Source organism: Schistocerca gregaria, chromosome 4, assembly GCF_023897955.1.
Source record: "Schistocerca gregaria isolate iqSchGreg1 chromosome 4, iqSchGreg1.2, whole genome shotgun sequence".
Classification (NCBI taxonomy): Eukaryota; Metazoa; Arthropoda; class Insecta; order Orthoptera; family Acrididae; genus Schistocerca; species Schistocerca gregaria.
Window position 1 is genome coordinate 86,389,936 of NC_064923.1, and position 18,499 is coordinate 86,408,434.

Consider the following 18,499-nt stretch of genomic DNA (forward strand, 5'->3'; position numbering starts at 1 on the left):
GATTTTTAACTGAATATAGTTATGAATCTTCATGCATTGCTAAATTTGCACACTTTCATGGCAGGTCAGCAACGGTAATCCAGTACGACTGGTCTGAACGTTGACACAGGCCTTTTCACCGCCGAATGCAGATAATATTTTGCTAATTCGTAACGATCTGCGGTACTTTGTCTTACTAAAACAGTTATGTTATCCCGATAAGCTGAAATTCATTTTTATTAGTACAGTTCATACTAATTAGCGTTTCTTCTTTCATTTATATCTTTTATTTACATGTTGTGTTTAACACACTAATCAGCATTAATATAGTCTTACAGATGATTGAAAATAGTCTGACAAAGTTCGGATAGTTTTTCAATTTCACGCCTGTGCATAGTATGTTGGTAGCACTTCGTCTCCTTGCCTGTTCTGCTGTGTAGCAGACTTTGAAGCTGTGCGGATCAGCATAAGCAAAAGGCGAGGGGTCTCGTTCGTTTTGTCCAAGACTGTACCTGTATACGTGACTGCAATTCTTAAGATAGTGACGCGGTGTCGTTGTTGCGTTGTATGATGACGAGAGGAGGCAGAAAATGAAATTCTGTGCCGGCAAGCAGCCAATTCCTCGCTGAGATTTAATGTCCCCAAATAATAGTCTGATCACCAAAAACATTGTTACTCCCCTCGCTTCGTGAGGCACTACAGAGAAGTTTTCAGTTTAATACTGGACATAAGCGCTAAGTCTGGTAACCATGAACTCAAAAACAGAGCCCTCGACTCCCCCCGTCGGAGGTTCGAGTCCTACCTCGGGCATGGGTGAGTGTGTTGTCCATAGCGTGAGATAGTTTAAGTTAGCTTAAGTACTGGGTAGGCTTAGGACCGCTGACCTAAGCAGTTTGGTCCCATAGGACCTCACCGCAAATTTCCAATTCCAAAAGCCTTCGAAACCATCCACTGACATTGAACACTGTCGTCATAACAAGCCCCAAAATGCAGACAAAAGTATTTCAGAATGGCGACCACGGACATTATCTGTTCCCACGGTGCGAAATATATACACGAATTACAGAAACGTACAAATTATTGATACTGGATGTTAAAGTTAAGAGGAGAAGGACGGAAAATGGGAGGCTTTGATCCGGGGCAATCTAAAATACGTAAAAACGCAAAATTGACGTGAAACAACTTTATCGAAAATATCACTTGACTTAAATAGGTCAACTTTAACTCGGATACCAATATAAAAATCGAAACATCACCAGCAATAGAAACATCGAAAAAGCCATACCAATACAGATGCCCGAAAATCACAGCAGTTAACGAAACGTGATATCGAATTAATCACTTGATCTGTATATCTCAACTGAAAAGGCTGACAGCGGTGCAGAAACCTAGCAGTGGATAGCAGTTCACTAGCCAAAAGGCGACAGGAATACACACAGCGAAAAATTGTGAGAACAAACGAAACGCAATGTTGAAAATATCACTTGACTTATACAACTCAACATTAGAACGCCAATACCAGTACAAACGCCCAAAAACCGAAAGCACAAAAAATTCAAAAGGCGATACCAATACACATATCCAAAATCGCGATAAACAGTGAAACTCGGGGTAGAAACCATCACTTTAGCAATGTACTTGAACTAGCCAAAAATCGCGTCGATTAACGAAAAGCTATATGGAAATAAAACAAGTGATTAATAGATTAACATCCATATAAAACTGACCTCTCTTCTCCCAAAGCAAGTAGCCTGCCAGTCAAAAATTCATATACAAAGGGAAATATAATTAGTAAATAATTCCAAGTGTCTGTAAAGTGTAATCACAGTTTTCGCTCTTTATTAGGACAAGGAAAGATAATGCTCAATTTCCGAGTGATGAATGAGCTCCGCCACCACAACAGTACATCACGGACGGTATCCAAGGCACAAGTCGACCCTTTGGATTCATACGAACTACCCCTAATGCTCCAGCACAGTCCTGAATCAGGGTTCGTAGCTAGTGTTTGGTGAGGATCAGGCGGTGGGTAACAAATATTTAAACTCGCATTCGAGACGACGACGGTTCAAACACGCGTCTGGCCATCGCGATTCCTTTGAAAGGGCATGCCGCTCTCCTTCTCCGTCCTTCCCTAATCCTAACTTGTGCTTCATCTCTGATAACCTCGTTGTCGACGCGACGTTAAAATTACTAATCACCGTTTTAACAAATATTTGTTTGTTGCACTCCTGACATCGAAATAAGTGTCCAAGGAATTACTCAACAGAGGAAACTCTACTGGACCTGACGGGATACCAATTCGATTCTACACAGAGTATGCGAAAGAACTTACCCTCCACCTAACAGCCGTGTACCGGAAGTTTCTAGAGGAACGGAAGGTTCCAAATGATTGGAAAAGAGCACAGGTAGTCCCAGTCTTCAAGAAGGATAGTAGAGCACATGCGCAAAACAATAGACCTATATCTCTGACATCGATCTGTTGTAGAATTTTTAGAACATGGTTTTTTTTTTCACTTATCATGTCATTTCTGGAAACGCAGAATCTACTCTGTAGGAATCAACATGGATTCCGGAAACAGCGATCGTGTGGAACCCAACTAGCTTAATTTGTTCATGAGACCCATAAAATAGTAGATACAGGCTCCCAGGTAGATGCCATTTTCCTTGACTTCCGAAAGGCGTTCGATACAGTTTCGCACTGTCGCCTGATAAAGTAAGAGCAACGGAATATCAGACCAGCTGTGTGACTGGATTGAAAAGTCTTTAGCAAACAGAACACAGCATGTTGTTCTCAATGGAGAGTCGTCTACAGACGTTAAACCTCTGGCGTGACACAGGGGAGTGTTATGGGACCATTGCTTTTCACTATATATGTATAAAAGACCCAGTAGATAGTGTCGGAATTTCCATGCGGCTTTTCCCGGATGATGCTGTAGTATACAGAGAAGTTGCACCATTAGAAAACTGCAGCGAAATGCAGGAAGATCTGCAGCGGATAGGCACTTGGTGCAGGGAGTGGCAACTGACCCTTAACATAGACAAATGTAGTGTATTGCGAATGCATAGAAAGAAGGATCCTTTATTTTATGATTATATGACAGCGGAACAAACGTAGCAGTTATTTCTGTGAAATATCTGTGAGTATGCGTACGGAACGATCAGAAGTGGAATGATCATATAAAATTAATTGTTGGTAAGGCGGGTGCCAAGTTGAGATTCATTGGGAGCGTCCGTAGAAAATGTAGTGCATCAACAAAGGAGGTGGCTTACAAAACACTCTTTCGACCTATATAAGAGTATTGCTCATCAGTGTGGTATCCGTACCAGGTCAGGTTGACAGAGGAAATAGAGAAGATCCAAAGAAGAGCGCAGCGTTTCGTCACAGGGTTATTTGGTAAGCTGGATAGCGTTAAGGAGATGTTTAGCAAACTCAAGTGGCAGACTCTGTAAGAGAGGTGTTCTGCATCGCGGCGTAGCTTTCTGTCCAGGTTTCGAGAGGGTTCGTTTCTGAATGAGGTATCCAATATACTGCTTCCCCCTACTTACACCTCCCGAGGAGATCACAAATGCAAAATTAGAGAGATTAGTGCAAGCACGGAGGCTTTCCGGCAGTCGTTCTTCCCGCGCACCATACGCGAGTAGAACAGAAAAGGGAGGTAATGATAGTGGCACGTAAAGTGCCCTCCGCCACTCACCGTTGGGTGGCTTGCGGAGTATAAATATAGCTGTAGATGTAGAAGTAGATGGCTTTGTCGACAGAAACAGTGTGACGCAGCGTCTAATGGAAGTGTCCCGTCTGCGCGTGTTGCAGAGGCTGCGACAGGAGGTCGCCATGAGCGGCTAGCGGCGGGCGCCACACGGCAGAGGATGCAGCGTCCGTGCAGGGCACAGCCGGGCAGCCGCCTGCGGTGATCGACCGCGCGGTCCCACCGTCACCGTGATCGCGACCGTGATCGCCACCGCCCCCGGGAACACCCGCACCCGCTACCGCAGCCGCAGCAGCACCGAGCGGAACAGCTGCCAGCCGCCCGGCACGGGGGCGGCGCGGGTCCGGTGCGGCCCATGTGAGAGCTCGCGGGCCCGCTGTCTGCGCTAGGCGAGACCGTCGGCCAGGGGGGCGGCGGGGGCGGTGGGGGCGGCGGGGGGCGGCGGCTGAGCCACGCGGTGGTGACGGCGTCGCGCCACACGCTGCAGCAGGTGGCGGCCGCGCTCGCCCGGCCCTCCGCCCCCCAGGCGCCCTCCGCCCCCGCCAGCGCCGCGGCCCCCGCGCCCTCTGCCTCCTCCAAGCGGCGCGTCTCCATGCCGGCCACCACCATGTTCTCCAAGTTCAAGCACGGCGGCGGCGGCGCCGGAGGCGGCGGCGACGGCGGCGCGGGCAGCGCGCGCGCCCAGTCGCTGCTCGAGGCCAACCCCATCGCGCAGTACTTCGAGATCGGCAAGCAGGTGGCCAGCGCCGGCCCCGAGCTCGTCTGGCGCATCCACGACGGCTACCGCAAGAGCGACGGCAAGGTCAGTGCCGCCGCCTGCCTCTCCTATCGTCGTCGAGTTTTCCACGTCTCTTCCCAAAAAGTTATTAATCCGTAACACTTCTAGCTGTTACGTTGCGCGCCTGTTCGTGACGGCCAGAGAAATCACTGTTACGATAAACTGGAGACAGTCTTACGCAGTTTTTTTCAACTCTAGCCTCTCCCAGTCAGACGTAAACACAAATTCAACACTTTCCCCGTTTGGGCGTGTGATGAAACAAATGACGGTTGGAGTAGAATCTGCTTCAAACGTCCGATTGCAATTATGCATTCTGATCCTACTTTTCCATACTGTTGTGTACATAGTTCCACGTAGTCATCGCGTACAAACTTTCCCACTAGAGCGCGCCCCGCTAAGCACGACAGCGCAGGCGCAGCGCTCGTTTGTCTCCGCACTACTAAATGGCGCTAGCACTTTTCCGATACGGTCCGTAATATTATGGATGTAAGGAAGAAAAACTTTCCCTGCTGAAGGTTGTTGTTTTTGCATGTTTTCGGACATTTTCTTTCTAGGGTGGAGTGCACGATCTATCTCCTTATCAGTATATCCATTTATCCGAAAAACTGTCCGCAAATGATTTAGTTCCTCTTGTAAATACGCTGGCTCACAAATTCTATTGGCCCTGTCCACCAGTGTTTTGATGACACCTGTCTGCTGCCTGGGATGATGATTTGAACTCTTATGAAGATAACGGTCGGTATGCGTATCTTTTCTGTATACTTTGTGACCAAGAGTACCATCTGCTCGTTTAATTACTGAAACGTCCAACTACCAACTAAGAAGATTAGTGAATGTTTAAGATCGGCGAAGGATGCACGACACCCTTTAGCTACTCCGGGTGTTTACAAAATTCCGTGTAGTTGTGGGAAGGTGTACATTGGAACAACTAAAAGAAGTATCAATACTCGCCTGACTGAACACAAGAGGAACTGCCGATTGGGACACACGGATAAGTCAGCTGTAGCAGAACATGTTTTCGAAGACGGAGACCATGAGATAAAATTTAGCGAGACAAGCGTGCTAGCTAAGACATCGCATTATCATGCACGTATGTATAGAGAGGCGATAGAGATTTTTAAACACCACAATAATTTTAACAAGAAAGAAGAAGGTTTGAAGTTAGATAAAATATGGCGATCAACCTTGCATCAAAGATGTGACAATCGATTACCTTCGATCGAGAGTAATGACGCCAGTCAGAGATAGTTTTACTGTTGACATCACGTGACGAGTAGTGGTGCCCTCTACCCGCTCTATATATACAGGACCTCCGCGGCTTGGTAGCCAGTCGTAGACTCGCCTCGGAAGATGTTGTCCGCAGCTGGCAACGAAACGTCAGGGAGAAGAAGTTCTACTGTTCGACCACGGCCTCTCAGCCCGGAAGTTTTAACTACTGACGATGCCGGCCGTGAAAGCCTACACGCTACGAATAAACACTTTGTCAAGTATCAGAGATATGTGAGTACAAGATTAACGTTCCTACACCAAAGGAACTTAAGATTGTCAATTGTAAACAGCATCCAGAATCAAGTTAAGTAATTTTTATGCTTGTTATTATTTTAATAAATGTGTGCGAAAATTAATCAAGGTCTGTTTAAAGTTGGTCACCGTCAATCTGCTACTCTAAACGTGCAAGTGGCATTGCTATCGTCTGACCTAACGGCAGAAGATAAACACTCCACGATATGACCACGAGACATATTGCTCACACTCGCCTACTTCGTTAGAGTGACGGGTCAAATAATCTGATGGTGTGTGTACCGAAGGTCTTACAGTACGCACACCACTCATACCCTGTCTGTACGGCGTCATAGAGACGTCGGATTTAATGGCACTGTATATCATGCTAACGTTGATTCATCAGACCCAAACCTGAGCACAAAATTGTTTCATACTTTCCAAATGTAATAAAAAAGTGTGCAATTTCAGTTTACTTGATATATTAATAACAATGTGCATCGGTAGTAAATCAAAAATTTAAGAGTATCATTTAAAATTTATTACTAACTAGAAATATATCTATACCCAGATTTACACAGATACTCCGCAGGACACCTCACGGTGGGTGGCAGAGGTTACACTTTACTACTACTTGTCTTTTCCCCTGCTGTTCCACTCGCAAATAGAGCGCGGGCAAAATGCGTCTGTATCAGCCCAAATTTAATATGGGTACCTTTTTAATAGTTGCACGTGCAAGTAAATAATATAATCAAGGTTACCATTTTCACATTTTTGATTACAGCTATCTTTCTGGTTACGTACAATATTTCAAGTCTACAGTCCATTTATGTTGTTCTACAACTAAACCCCTATGATTCCTTTATAAAAATACCTTGAACCCATAATTTTTCTGCGTAAAACTGAAAAATCCGCTTTCAACATTAATGCTCTCTGGTTCAGCTCCTACTTGCTGCTAACCATTAGTATTATCTCCTCTCCTCCTCTGTTCTTATTGCTCATATAGCGCATCTCCCTTGTCTAGCAATAGCAAATTTCGACAATCCATGCCCAAGCACTGACGGATCTAAGAAATAAAATAATTTTATGCATGAATGCATAGTTCCTCGGCGATATGAATTAATAAAATGTTCTCGGGCTGCCAGCCACCTCAGGTGGTTAAAATCCCACAGGCTTTCGACCGAGCTCTCCCCGGTCATTGTCAAGTGCTAAGACTGACTGCTGTGTCGCCGTGGCCGCGTCGTTATATCGCCGTACTGCTGGCTGTGACGTCACTGGTGCTATCTTCCTCGCCATATATGGTAAAGTTTTCATCCCGCGTCCGTTGCGCACGTTTCAACCTCGCGAAGGCCGGGTCCCAGGCTGTGCTGAGCTGCAAACCGCCGTCCTTGTTGATGGTGTTTTCAGAGGTTTTTATTTCAATAGCTTCTTTTATGACTCTATCCCAAAAACCAAACGTTTACACAATGAAATTATGAATGTAAATACTTTACATAATAGGAACGTAGCAGTTTTGACACGAAAAATAGTTTTGCCTGCTCACGCTAGATAACGTATGGTAACTTTTCCCTTGACTTTATTTATTATTATAAAGGATCGATTGGATACGTATCGATATATACACAATAATCTGTCCCGTTTTTTTGTTTCTATGTCCGTGGACTTGAGATATCAGCCAAGAAGTAAATAATGGTATATAGTTTCACCGATTAGACGTTGTGAAGTGCCTCTTCCAATGAAAAACATGCATTTCAGGTAATATTGATTCATAAATTATCTCCAAAATCTTGCCTGTTGCGATAATGTAAATTATTTCCGCTAACAGTGCACATGTAGATTGATTATTGGAAATACGCAGCATGAGGAAAATACTTTATGCCAACGCGTGAAAGTTATAGGTATATTTCTTACATTTTTCACAATTAGAAGGATCTCTACTGACAATCGGAATATTTATTTTAGATCTACAAAACTGACTAAATGGCAGTGGTATAGTTCCACTACAGATCAAGTTCCAGTTGATCGTGAACTGGACTACTAAGAAGAGGTTACAGGAAAGCACGCGAAGATTCAGAATTTAGAGGAGACTCTGATGCAGATGATGTAACTACTGTTTCTACCGTTTCAACAATTTCTACATTGTCAAGCAGAACAGTAGTTGAACGTCTAACAACAGATTTGGAGGGAGGATAGATTGTTTACCGGTGCTTTAAGACGCATTTCACGAAAGTCGTGAAACTAAGTCTCAGTTGAAGTGGATGCAAATATGGATTTACATGCATGGTCTAAAGTTGGGTACGAACCTCAGTCCTTTCGGAAATGTCTCCCTCCTCATGGCATATGTTTACTAACAGTAATTGACAATGATAATTTCCTGCATATTTTTTCCAAATTTTTCAGCATAGATTTTGGCTTCACATATATTGGTATGAATATTTATGACGCCATAAGTCATGGTGAACTTAGAAATAAATCATAAATTGAGCAGTTTTATTTATTTCAATTCCCAGAGAACAGTGGCACATATTTCATTGTTACTAGGAATAAAACATTTTGTCACTTAAAGGAAAAATAAGCTCTCTACATTTAGCCGTTCCTGGATTAGATCCAAACGGTGCGTTTTCATTTCCCCGAATTTTCTCAACGAGTGTGAAGCCCTGGAACATCATGTGGACGAAACGTCATTGTTAAACAACTCCTGCCTCATTAACTGACAGAGTTTGGTTACATTCAGTGAAGACCTTTTCCAAAGGCTTTCAATAATATTTGTAAAGAGTATGTAAACAGCAGCAAATACATTTTTAGATGTTAATGCTTCTTACCACATAACTACAATGTTGGTAGACTGAGTTAATGGAGCAAGGGTCTGGTGTACTCGCAGGCCTCGTTAACATGACGGTGAACCCTTGCTGTCAACACGTTCGATGTAGCTGTTATGGTTGAGGTACCAGCCACAAATTTTTCCGGTTGCTATAGAATTAGCACGTAATTGTAAAATTTATGTATCTCGTAGAGATGAGGGTTTGCGGAATCACTAACGGTCGCAAAATATGTCACTGTTGATAAACATTTAAGTCTGTATGCAACGAAATCCGGAGTATCTAACATAGTAAGATCTTAACGGCTCTACTCTGTCGTTCTGTGACTTTCACTTCTTCTTCATTCACACTTGTAGTGTATGTTTGGGTTTCTAGCCTCCAGTTCTATCTTGGTAACGTACACATTCAAACATACGCTTAAATCTGTAAATTTTTCGCGAACTTAAGTTTGCAACAGACATTCGTCCTTCATCTGTCAAGCACGAACATTCCACGATTACAAAGAGCGCAACTTTCTTATAAACATAACAGCTTAACAACAGACACAAGTTCGCACGCTTTCACGGCCAGTGCCAGCTCGAATGAAATCATTTGAGTATGAGGCTTCGTCATTATGGAACACTAAGAACAACAAAAGTATCGACATTTCGGCTGTATTTTTAGTGGTCCTCTTCAGGGCGACTAACTGCTGCCCTGAAGAGCACTATTTTAGTTGTTTTTTGAATGAGTTTCTGCAGTGGCTTTTCCACAGTCTCCAAGATACTCCCTTTCATAGGTAAAGTTGTATAGATTTATCTTTCGTTGCTTCGGTAAATTTTGTTTCTGACATAAGCTACTGGTCAGCTCACAGGCTCCTTTGTCAGATCTTCAAGTTTTGCTTTGAACTTTTATCATTTCTCTCTAATTCGGTGATATTTCTTGGTTGTATACCATTAGAACGGTTTTTGCCTGCCATGGATCTTCTGCACTGAAATTATGGTGCACTCCGTTGCTTTCTAAAATGCGGAAAGCAAATTTTCTTACGTGTGCCACACATAAACGACCACCATCGCTTCAAATGTCAGAACATACTCTTCCAATTCATTTTCCACTTCGCTGGAAAACACTTTTTCTGCGGCCAAAAATATAGCCATGATCCTCATTTACATTTACTGTCCTGGTGTACTGTCGAAAACTTATAGGGGTACTTGTAGGCAACATCGGCAGTATTCTCTTAGTCAATTTCCTACAAGCCTACAACGAATACTAACTCGTGACTGTGTCAAAAATAAGATTATTTTACGTACATTCGCCAATAAATAAAGAATTGTGTTGCCACTTGCCTTGCAATATTAATTCCCTTCGCCATGTTAGATGAAAACTGCGACAGAATCAATGCTGTTCTCAGATGGACCGTTCCTCAACACACGGAGTTCATAGCAGTCCGGTTGGTATCGCACCGCTTTCTAGGGCTTCTCCAGACACGTCTTGACTGGAGTAGAGCTATTTTCAGCAATGAGTCCCACTTCGAATAGCGAGCGAAGACGTGTCTGGAGAAACTATGGACAGTCGCCATATGACCCAACAACCGGTTCAAACGGTTCAAGTGGCTCTGAGAACTATGGGACTTAACATCTAAGGTCATCAGTCCCCTAGAACTTAGAACTACTTAATCCTAACTAATCTAAGGACATCACACACATCCATGCCCGAGGCAGGACCGTAGCGGTGTCACGGTTCCAGACTGAAGCGCCTAGAACCGCTCGGCCACACCGGCTGGCCAGCAACCTGGTCCGATGGCCTGGGGCGACATCTGTTTTCGTAGCAGGACTACTTTGTTTTGTCATCCGCGCCACCCTCACAACACAGCTGTACATCGATCATATCCCACCCCTTCACGGCATGCAACCTTGGGCTTCCATGTGAGCAAGGTAATGCCCGCCCACACACGACGAGAGTTTCAAATGATTGTCTTCGTGGTTCACAAACCCAACCTTGCGGATCTCTCCACAATTGAGAACGTTTGGAACATTAGGGCAGGGCCCTCCAACTGGAGGATCTAACGCGCCAGTGCGATAGAATTTCGCACGATATTTATCAGACGAGCTCCAAATCACGTGTCAACCAATGACAAGCTGAATAACTGCTTGCATAAGTGCCAAAGATGGACCAAATAGTTAATGACTTGCTAAATTTGTGAAGCACTTTCTCTTGAACAAATCATCCAACTTTTTATAAAACTGTAATCATTTGTTCTTCAGCATACGAGCATGACGTCTACCGATTTCCATCCCATTTTGCTGATTCATTTGTGTTGCGTCGGTTTATTTCTCTTAGAGTGTATAGTCTGGATATTTACTTGTCGTGACCTACAATACTTTTTTACTCGCATACCAACCCCTGAGACGGGACTGGTTCGTATCCCCACATTGCTCCCCTCCAGACAGTAAATGATATGTGTGCCAAACTTAGATGAAATCAGTCCAGTTGTTTAGGAGGAGATGTGGAACATACATAGATACATCCACTTTTGTAATATACACATCAAATAAAATCTGTACAGTAAATTGGAAGAGGGATCAACGTAAACATCATTCTGTCCTTTTTATTGCTCATAAAAACCACACACTACATGTTGTACCACCATACAGATTGCTGTACACTCAGATACATTCTAATACGCTGTAGCACGTCCTCTTGCATTGAGGCATACCTGTATTCGTAGTGGCACACTATCCACAATTTCAGGACGGCATTGTTGGTCGAGATTATCCCAATCCTCAATGGCGGTTCGGCGTAAATCCCTCAGAGTGGCTGCTGGTCACGTCGTCCATAAACAGCCCTTTTCAAACTACCCCAGGCGTGTTCGATGGGGTTCATGTCTGGAGAACATGCTGTCCACACTAGACGAGCGATGTCGTTATCCTCAGGGAAGTCATTCACAAGATGGGGGCGCGAATTGTCGTCCATGAAGACGAATGCCTCCTCAGTATGCTGCCGATGTGGTTAACTAGCGACTCGTTTCACCCGTTGTTACTCGGCGGTCGTGACGGATATCTGGTCGACACTGTGTGTTTTGTAATGTCAGTGCAATCGACGAGCGGCCGATCAGTGAACCGGGGTTGCGCTTCAGCTTCTCTGCACCGAAGAACCCTTCGTCCAACACAGGGCCAACAAGATATATGTGCCCTGCAACGAACTTGTGACGTCACAGTCTTGGGCTTGTCCTCCACACTTCGCAAATGCTCGGCTCGTTGTAACGCCCATAGGACACCAACATTTAAATTGAAAAGGTACCCACTAAAGGCCGTAATTTTGCCGTGTGCAGTTGAGAAGTTGATTGCATTTCAACATACTGTCAAGAATTATTAAACTCATCTGAAACAGTAGCCCGCTCCCAGCCGTAAACGGCAGCTAGTGCTCCGTGGTGCACTGCAGTGCCACGTGCTATGACTCTTGTGCCACGACCTGTCCGTGTTCTGGGCCTTCGTCTTACGGTGGTGACCTCCATCGTAACTTCACTACACAACTTCTTCGGCTTTTCATGAATGCGACTAGGCATTTAGCCTTCTGCAATTCAATTAATAACGGTTTATTATACATACGTCAATGTCAGCCATTATTAAACTTATCACACTGTTGCCATTTATCGATGTACTCATGTGACACTATTACTATATTGCGATTCAGAAGAATCCTTGTGGAAGCGTGCCGCATGCGTGATAACTACATTACCAACCAAAAACTGGAGGCATTATTGTTTCTTTGGCCCTTGTACGAGTTGAGGTTGGAGAAAAATTGTTCGATTCCATTGTGTCTGGGTGGTATAGCAACCATTTTCGAATTACTTCGGAGAATATTAAGGTTGCGAAATTATTTAATGTCAATGACGTGTTTCACCCTTTTGGGGCATCATCAGATTGAACAGAAGTAGCCGGATATGTAACCCATACGTCATATACCCAAATGAAATGGAAAAAAAAACGCTACTTACTATTACGGCCTTTTTCCATGTCGTATGGCTGTATTAGCACTTTCGATGATTTAAAAAATCAGGAATCCCAGAAATCGATATTAAAAAAAAAATTATTATCAGTCCTCCGTATATGGAAAAAGGAAAAAATATCGATGTACTGGGCGAAGAAAATATCGGCTGCACATTGTGAATATACTGCCAGTTTTAGAGGTGTATATTTAAGTATACATTTATTATCAGATATTCTGAACATCAACAAGTTAGCAGCCTGCTTATTCCACTTTTTTTTTTTTTTGTCATCGGTCTACTGACTGGTTTGATGCGGCCCGCCACGAATTCCTTTCCTGTGCTAACCTCTTCATCTCAGAGTAGCACTTGCAACCTACGTCCTCAATTATTTGCTTGACGTATTCCAATCTCTGTCTTCCTCTACAGTTTTTGCCCTCTGCAGCTCCCTCTAGTACCATGGAAGTCATTCCCTCATGTCTTAGCAGATGTCCTATCATCCTGACCCTTCTCCTTATCAGTGTTTTCCACATATTCCTTTCCTCTCCGATTCTGCGTAGAAACTCCTCGTTCCTTACCTTATCAGTCCACCTAATTTTCAACATTTGTCTATAGCACCACATCTCAAATGCTTCGATTCTCTTCTGTTCCGGTTTTCCCACAATTCATGTTTCACTACCATACAATGCTGTACTCCAGACGTACATCCTCAGAAATGTCTTCCTCAAATTAAGGCCGGTATTTCATATTAGTAGACTTCTCTTGGCCAGAAATGCCTTTTTTGCCATAGCGAGTCTGCTTTTGATGTCTTCCTTGCTCCGTCCGTCATTGGTTATTTTACTGCCTAGGTAGCAGAATTCCTTAACTTCACTGACTTCGTGACCATCAATCCTGATGTTAAGTTTCTCGCTGTTCTCATTTCTACTACTTCTCATTACCTTCGTGTTTCTCCGATTTACTCTCAAACCATACTGTGTACTCATTAGACTGTTCATTCCGTTCAGCAGATCATTTAATTCTTCTTCACTTTCACTCAGGATAGCAATGTCATCAGCGAATCGTATCATTGATATCCTTTCACCTTGTATTTTAATTCCACTCCTGAACCTTTCTTTTATTTCCATCAGTGCTTCCTCGATGTACAGATTAAAGAGTAGGGGCTAAAGGCTACAGCCTTGTCTTACACTCTTCTTAATACGAGCACTTCGTTCTTGATCGTCCACTCTTATTATTCCCTCTTGGTTGTTGTACATATTGTATATGACCCATCTCTCCCTATAGCTTACCCCAACTTTTTTCAGTATCTCGAACAGTTTGCACCATTTTATATTGTCGAACGCTTTTTCCAGGTCGACAAATCCTATGAACGTGTCTTTATTTCCCCTTAGCCTTGCTTCCATTATTAGTCGTAACGTCAGAATTGCCTCTCTCGTGCCTTTACTTTTCCTAAAGCCAAACTGATCGTCCCCTAGCGCATTCTCAATTTTCTTTTCCATTCTTCTGTATATTATTCTCGTAAGCAGCTTCGATGCATGAGCTGTTAAGGTGATTGTGCGATAATTCTCTCACTTGTCAGCTCTTGCCGTCTTCGGAATTGTGTGGATGATGCTTTTCCGAAAGTCAGATGGTATGTCGCAGACTCATATATTCTACACATCAACGTGAATAGTCGTTTTGCTGCCACTTCCCCTAATGATTTTAGAAATTCTGATGGAATGTTATCCTCCAAAGATCTTTTATATTCCGATTCTAATACTGGATCCCCTATCTCTTCTAAATCGACTCCTGTTTCTTCTTCTATCACATCCCACTTACACCACGGAATTGAAAGGAAAACGATGCTCGTTAATGCTTGGCAATAACAATTGTAACTGCAGGTAAGTGGCACCATATAAAGGGTCCGATGTGTCGGTTGTTCGGTTTCGTCACATATCAGATTTGTCTGGAACACTTCATGTTGATTTCCCTGTTTTATCATTTCTTCTAACCGCAGCACCCTAGCACTTGTAGTGTCAAAACAGAGTGGTAAAGCTAAATGTTGCAGTTTCAGTTGCTGGCACCGAGTGACGACTGCATCAGCATTTCCCCTCACACATCTTCGCCCACCGCAAAGACCGAACTCGTCATTTTGATTTCAGTTCATCAGTTTCAGAAGTTCATCAGCTGAAGAATGCCGATCTGAAGCAAAAGCAAACTTGTTTCGTTAAAACAGTTTATTTTTTAACGCAACTGTCGTGCTGTTTCTTCACATTTGAAATCTTGTTAATCCATTCACACCGCCCCATCGGAGGTCATAAGTCCCCTAGAACTTAGGATTACCTAAACCTAACTAGCCTAAGGACAACGCACACATCCATACCCGAGGCAGGATTCGAACCTGCGACCGTAGCGGTCGCGCGGTTCCAGACTGAAGCGCCTAGAACCGCTCGGCCACCGCGGCCGGCTCCTCTATTATTCAATGCTTACATCCAGGAAGCTATAGACAAAGTTCGAGAAACCACTGAAGTGGGAATCAAAATTAATGCTCAGAAGATGGGTATGCTACGTTATGTAGACGATATTGCTAAAGTCACGGAGACAAAAGAAGATCTAGAGGAAGTCCGCAGAAGAATGGAAAAAATTCAATGCAATCAGTATGGAATAAGAATAAATAAGAAAAAGACTAAAGCTATGGTATGCAGTACAGGAGCAGAATACGAAACTCTGAGAATGAGAATTGGAAGAGAGGAGCTGGAAGTGAGAGAGGGGAAGCAAAATCACAAGGGATGGTAGAAGGCGGAAAGAAATTGCGAGCAGAATACAAAAAGCTGGAATTGCATTTAATCCGATGAGGAACTTATTCATCAGCAGCAAAACCAGTCTGAAAATAAGGAAACGTATCATGAAAGGTTTCGTTTGGAGTGTGGCCCTATAAGGTTGTGAAACTTGGACAATTGAAAGAGAAGACGGCTAGAGGCCCTGGAGATGTGATACTATAGAAGGATGATGAAGATCAGCTGGAGAGACAAAGTAACAAATGAATAGGTGCTTAGAAGAGTACAGGAAACAAGACCTCTGTGGAGGCTCATCCAAAAAGAAGAGGAAAACTTGTAGGGCACATCCTGTGACACAACAACATCATTGGAACAATAGCAGAAGGAGCTATTGAGGGAAGAAATCGGCAGGGGTGACCAAGGATATCACATATGCAACAGATCATGAATGACGTTGCATGTGACACACACATGGAAATGAAGGCAGACAGGAGACAGGCAGACAGGAGGGAGGAATGGCGCTCTTCTGTAAACCAACCTCAGGGTTGAACACTAAAAGAAATAGAAAGAAGAAGAAGATATTTAGTCAGCCTCGCTACGACGCATGGGTTGCATATACAGCTACTGTTATTCAATTTTATGGTGCCTCGAAAGGATGAAGCGCACAATTGACATTAAATAATTTCGCAAAACAGACTATTTTCATTACGAAAGAAACTTGGATAGATGCTCTGTCCACTCATATGTGACTGTTTTCTTACTGTTTTCTTTGTGCTGACCTGAGTCGAAACAAGGCCCCCTGGAGTAGACAATATTCCATTAGAACTACTGATGGGCTTGGGAGAGCCAGTCCTGACAGAACTCTACCATCTGGTGAGACAGGCCAAATACCCTCAGACTTCAAGAAGAATATAATAATTCCAATCCCAAGGAAAGCAGGTGTTGACAGGTGTGAAAATTACCGAACTATCAGTTTAATAGATCACAGCTGCAAAATACTAACACGAATTATTTACAGACGAATGGAAAAACTGATAGAAGCCGACCTCGGGGAAGATCAGTTTGGATTCCGTAGAAATATTGGAACACGTGAGGCAATTCTGACTCTACGACTTAACTTAGAAGAAAAATTAACGAAAGCAAACCTAAGTTTCTAGCGTTTGTAGACTTAGAGAAAGCTTCTGGCAATGTTGATTGGAATACTCTCTTTAAAATTCTGAATATGGCAGGGGTTAAATACAGGGAGCGAAAGCCTATTTACCATTTGTACAGAAAGCAGATGGCAGTTATAAGAACCGAGGGGTATGAAAAGGAAGCAGTGGTTGGGAAGGCAGCGAGACAGGGTTGTAGCCTATCCCCGATGTTGTTCAATCTGTATATTGAGCAAGCAATAAAGGAAACAAAAGAGAAGTTCGGAGTAGGTATTAAAATCCATGGAGAAGAAATCAAAACTTTGAGGTTCGCCGATGACATTGTAATTCTGTCAGAGACAGCAAAGGACTTGGAATGTAGTCGAATTAAGTCGGGTGATGCTGAGGGAATTACATTAGAAAATGAGTCACTTAAAGTAGTGAAGGAGTTTTGTTATTTGGGGAGCAAAATAACTGATGATGGTCGAAGTAGAGAGGATATCAAATGTAGACTGGCAATGACAAGGAAAGCGTTTCTGAAGAACAAAAATTTGATAACAAAGGGTATAGATTTAAATGTCAGGAAGTTGTTTCTGAAAGTATTTGCATGGAGCGTAGCCATGTACGGAAGTGAAACGTGGACGATAAATAGCTTAGACAAGAGGAGAATAGAGGCTTTCGAAATGTGGTGCTACAGAAGAATGCTGGAGATTAGATGGGTAGATCACATGACAGATGAGGAGGTATTGAATAGAATTGGGGAGAAGAGGAGTTTGTGGCACAACTTGACAAGAAGAAGGGACCGGTTGGTAGGACATGTTCTGAGGCATCAAGGGATTACCAATTTAGTGTTGGAGGGCAGAGTGGAGGGTAAAAATCGTAGAGGGATACCAAGAGATGAATTCACTAAGCAGATTCAGAAGGATGTAGGCTGCAGTAGGTACTGGGGCATGAAGAAGCTTGCACACGATAGAGTAGCATAGAGAGCTGCATCAAACCAGTCTCAGGACTGAATATCACAACAATAACAACATAAATTTCCGGCAGTCGCCTTTTGAGACCCTGGAGGTGTTTCTGAATAGCCGCGTGACAGCTGGCACGGGGCTTCGGTCAGACCGTCGGGTCGGTCGGTCGATGTAAGTGGCGCGCTGCGCGGCGGCGTGGCGTGTTGCTGGGTGGCGGCCTTTCAGGCGCCGAATAAAGCTAACCGCGGCCGGCCGACGCCCTCGCCTGAGCGCCGCCATTAAAATGATTGTTCGTGCAATGGCGGCGGCGGCGGCGGCACTCGCCTTAATTAAAAATCGCGGTTACTCTGCGCCCGTCCGCACCTGCCGAGGCTCACTCACTTTACTCCGCTTCCTCCGGTTACACTCGTAACGCCGCCCAGCAGCTGTCTTCTCCTGTCGCCTCTGAAACTTGGAACGCTAAGGCCGCCGGCACAAGGATCGTACGTTCGAACGCCAACGTTGGGCGTGCCGAGTTCATCGTCTTGCTGAAACGATGTGCCTTGTGCAACGTGGTGTACGTGATCGCAACGCGCTCCAGCGGCAGTTGTCGACTGTATCTGGATCGTAAATGAACGGACGTAAAATTCCCATGTTAGCTCTATTAAAACGTATTTTTCTCCCTTGTCCAGATGCTAGTCAGGTTGTTCTGTCTGTAGTACACATGAATAAAATTCTGAAATCTCCGAGAAAATATTACAAAACAAAAAGGGGCGTATTATGTCCAGTCAGCAAGGACATCGGATTATAAAAGTCCCATTACAAATAGTGCGATACATATTTAGAATTGTTCTCCACACAAGATAAAAACTATTCATCACTGTCACGTTTTAGTAGGACACTAAGGTCATTCCTTGATCACCGTTCG

The 18,499-nt window shown here is 43.8% G+C and overlaps 1 protein-coding gene across 1 annotated transcript in view; it reads left to right on the forward strand.

The window, feature by feature from the left end:
- The window catches only part of LOC126267610 (SCY1-like protein 2), a 1,033,915-nt gene that overhangs the window by 66,107 nt on the left and 949,309 nt on the right, over positions 1–18,499 (forward strand). The window contains exons 2-3 of the mRNA XM_049972911.1: positions 3,791–3,887; positions 4,359–4,488. Coding sequence (XP_049828868.1) covers positions 3,791–3,887; positions 4,359–4,488 — 227 coding nt within the window. The remainder of the gene's footprint in view (positions 1–3,790; positions 3,888–4,358; positions 4,489–18,499) is intronic.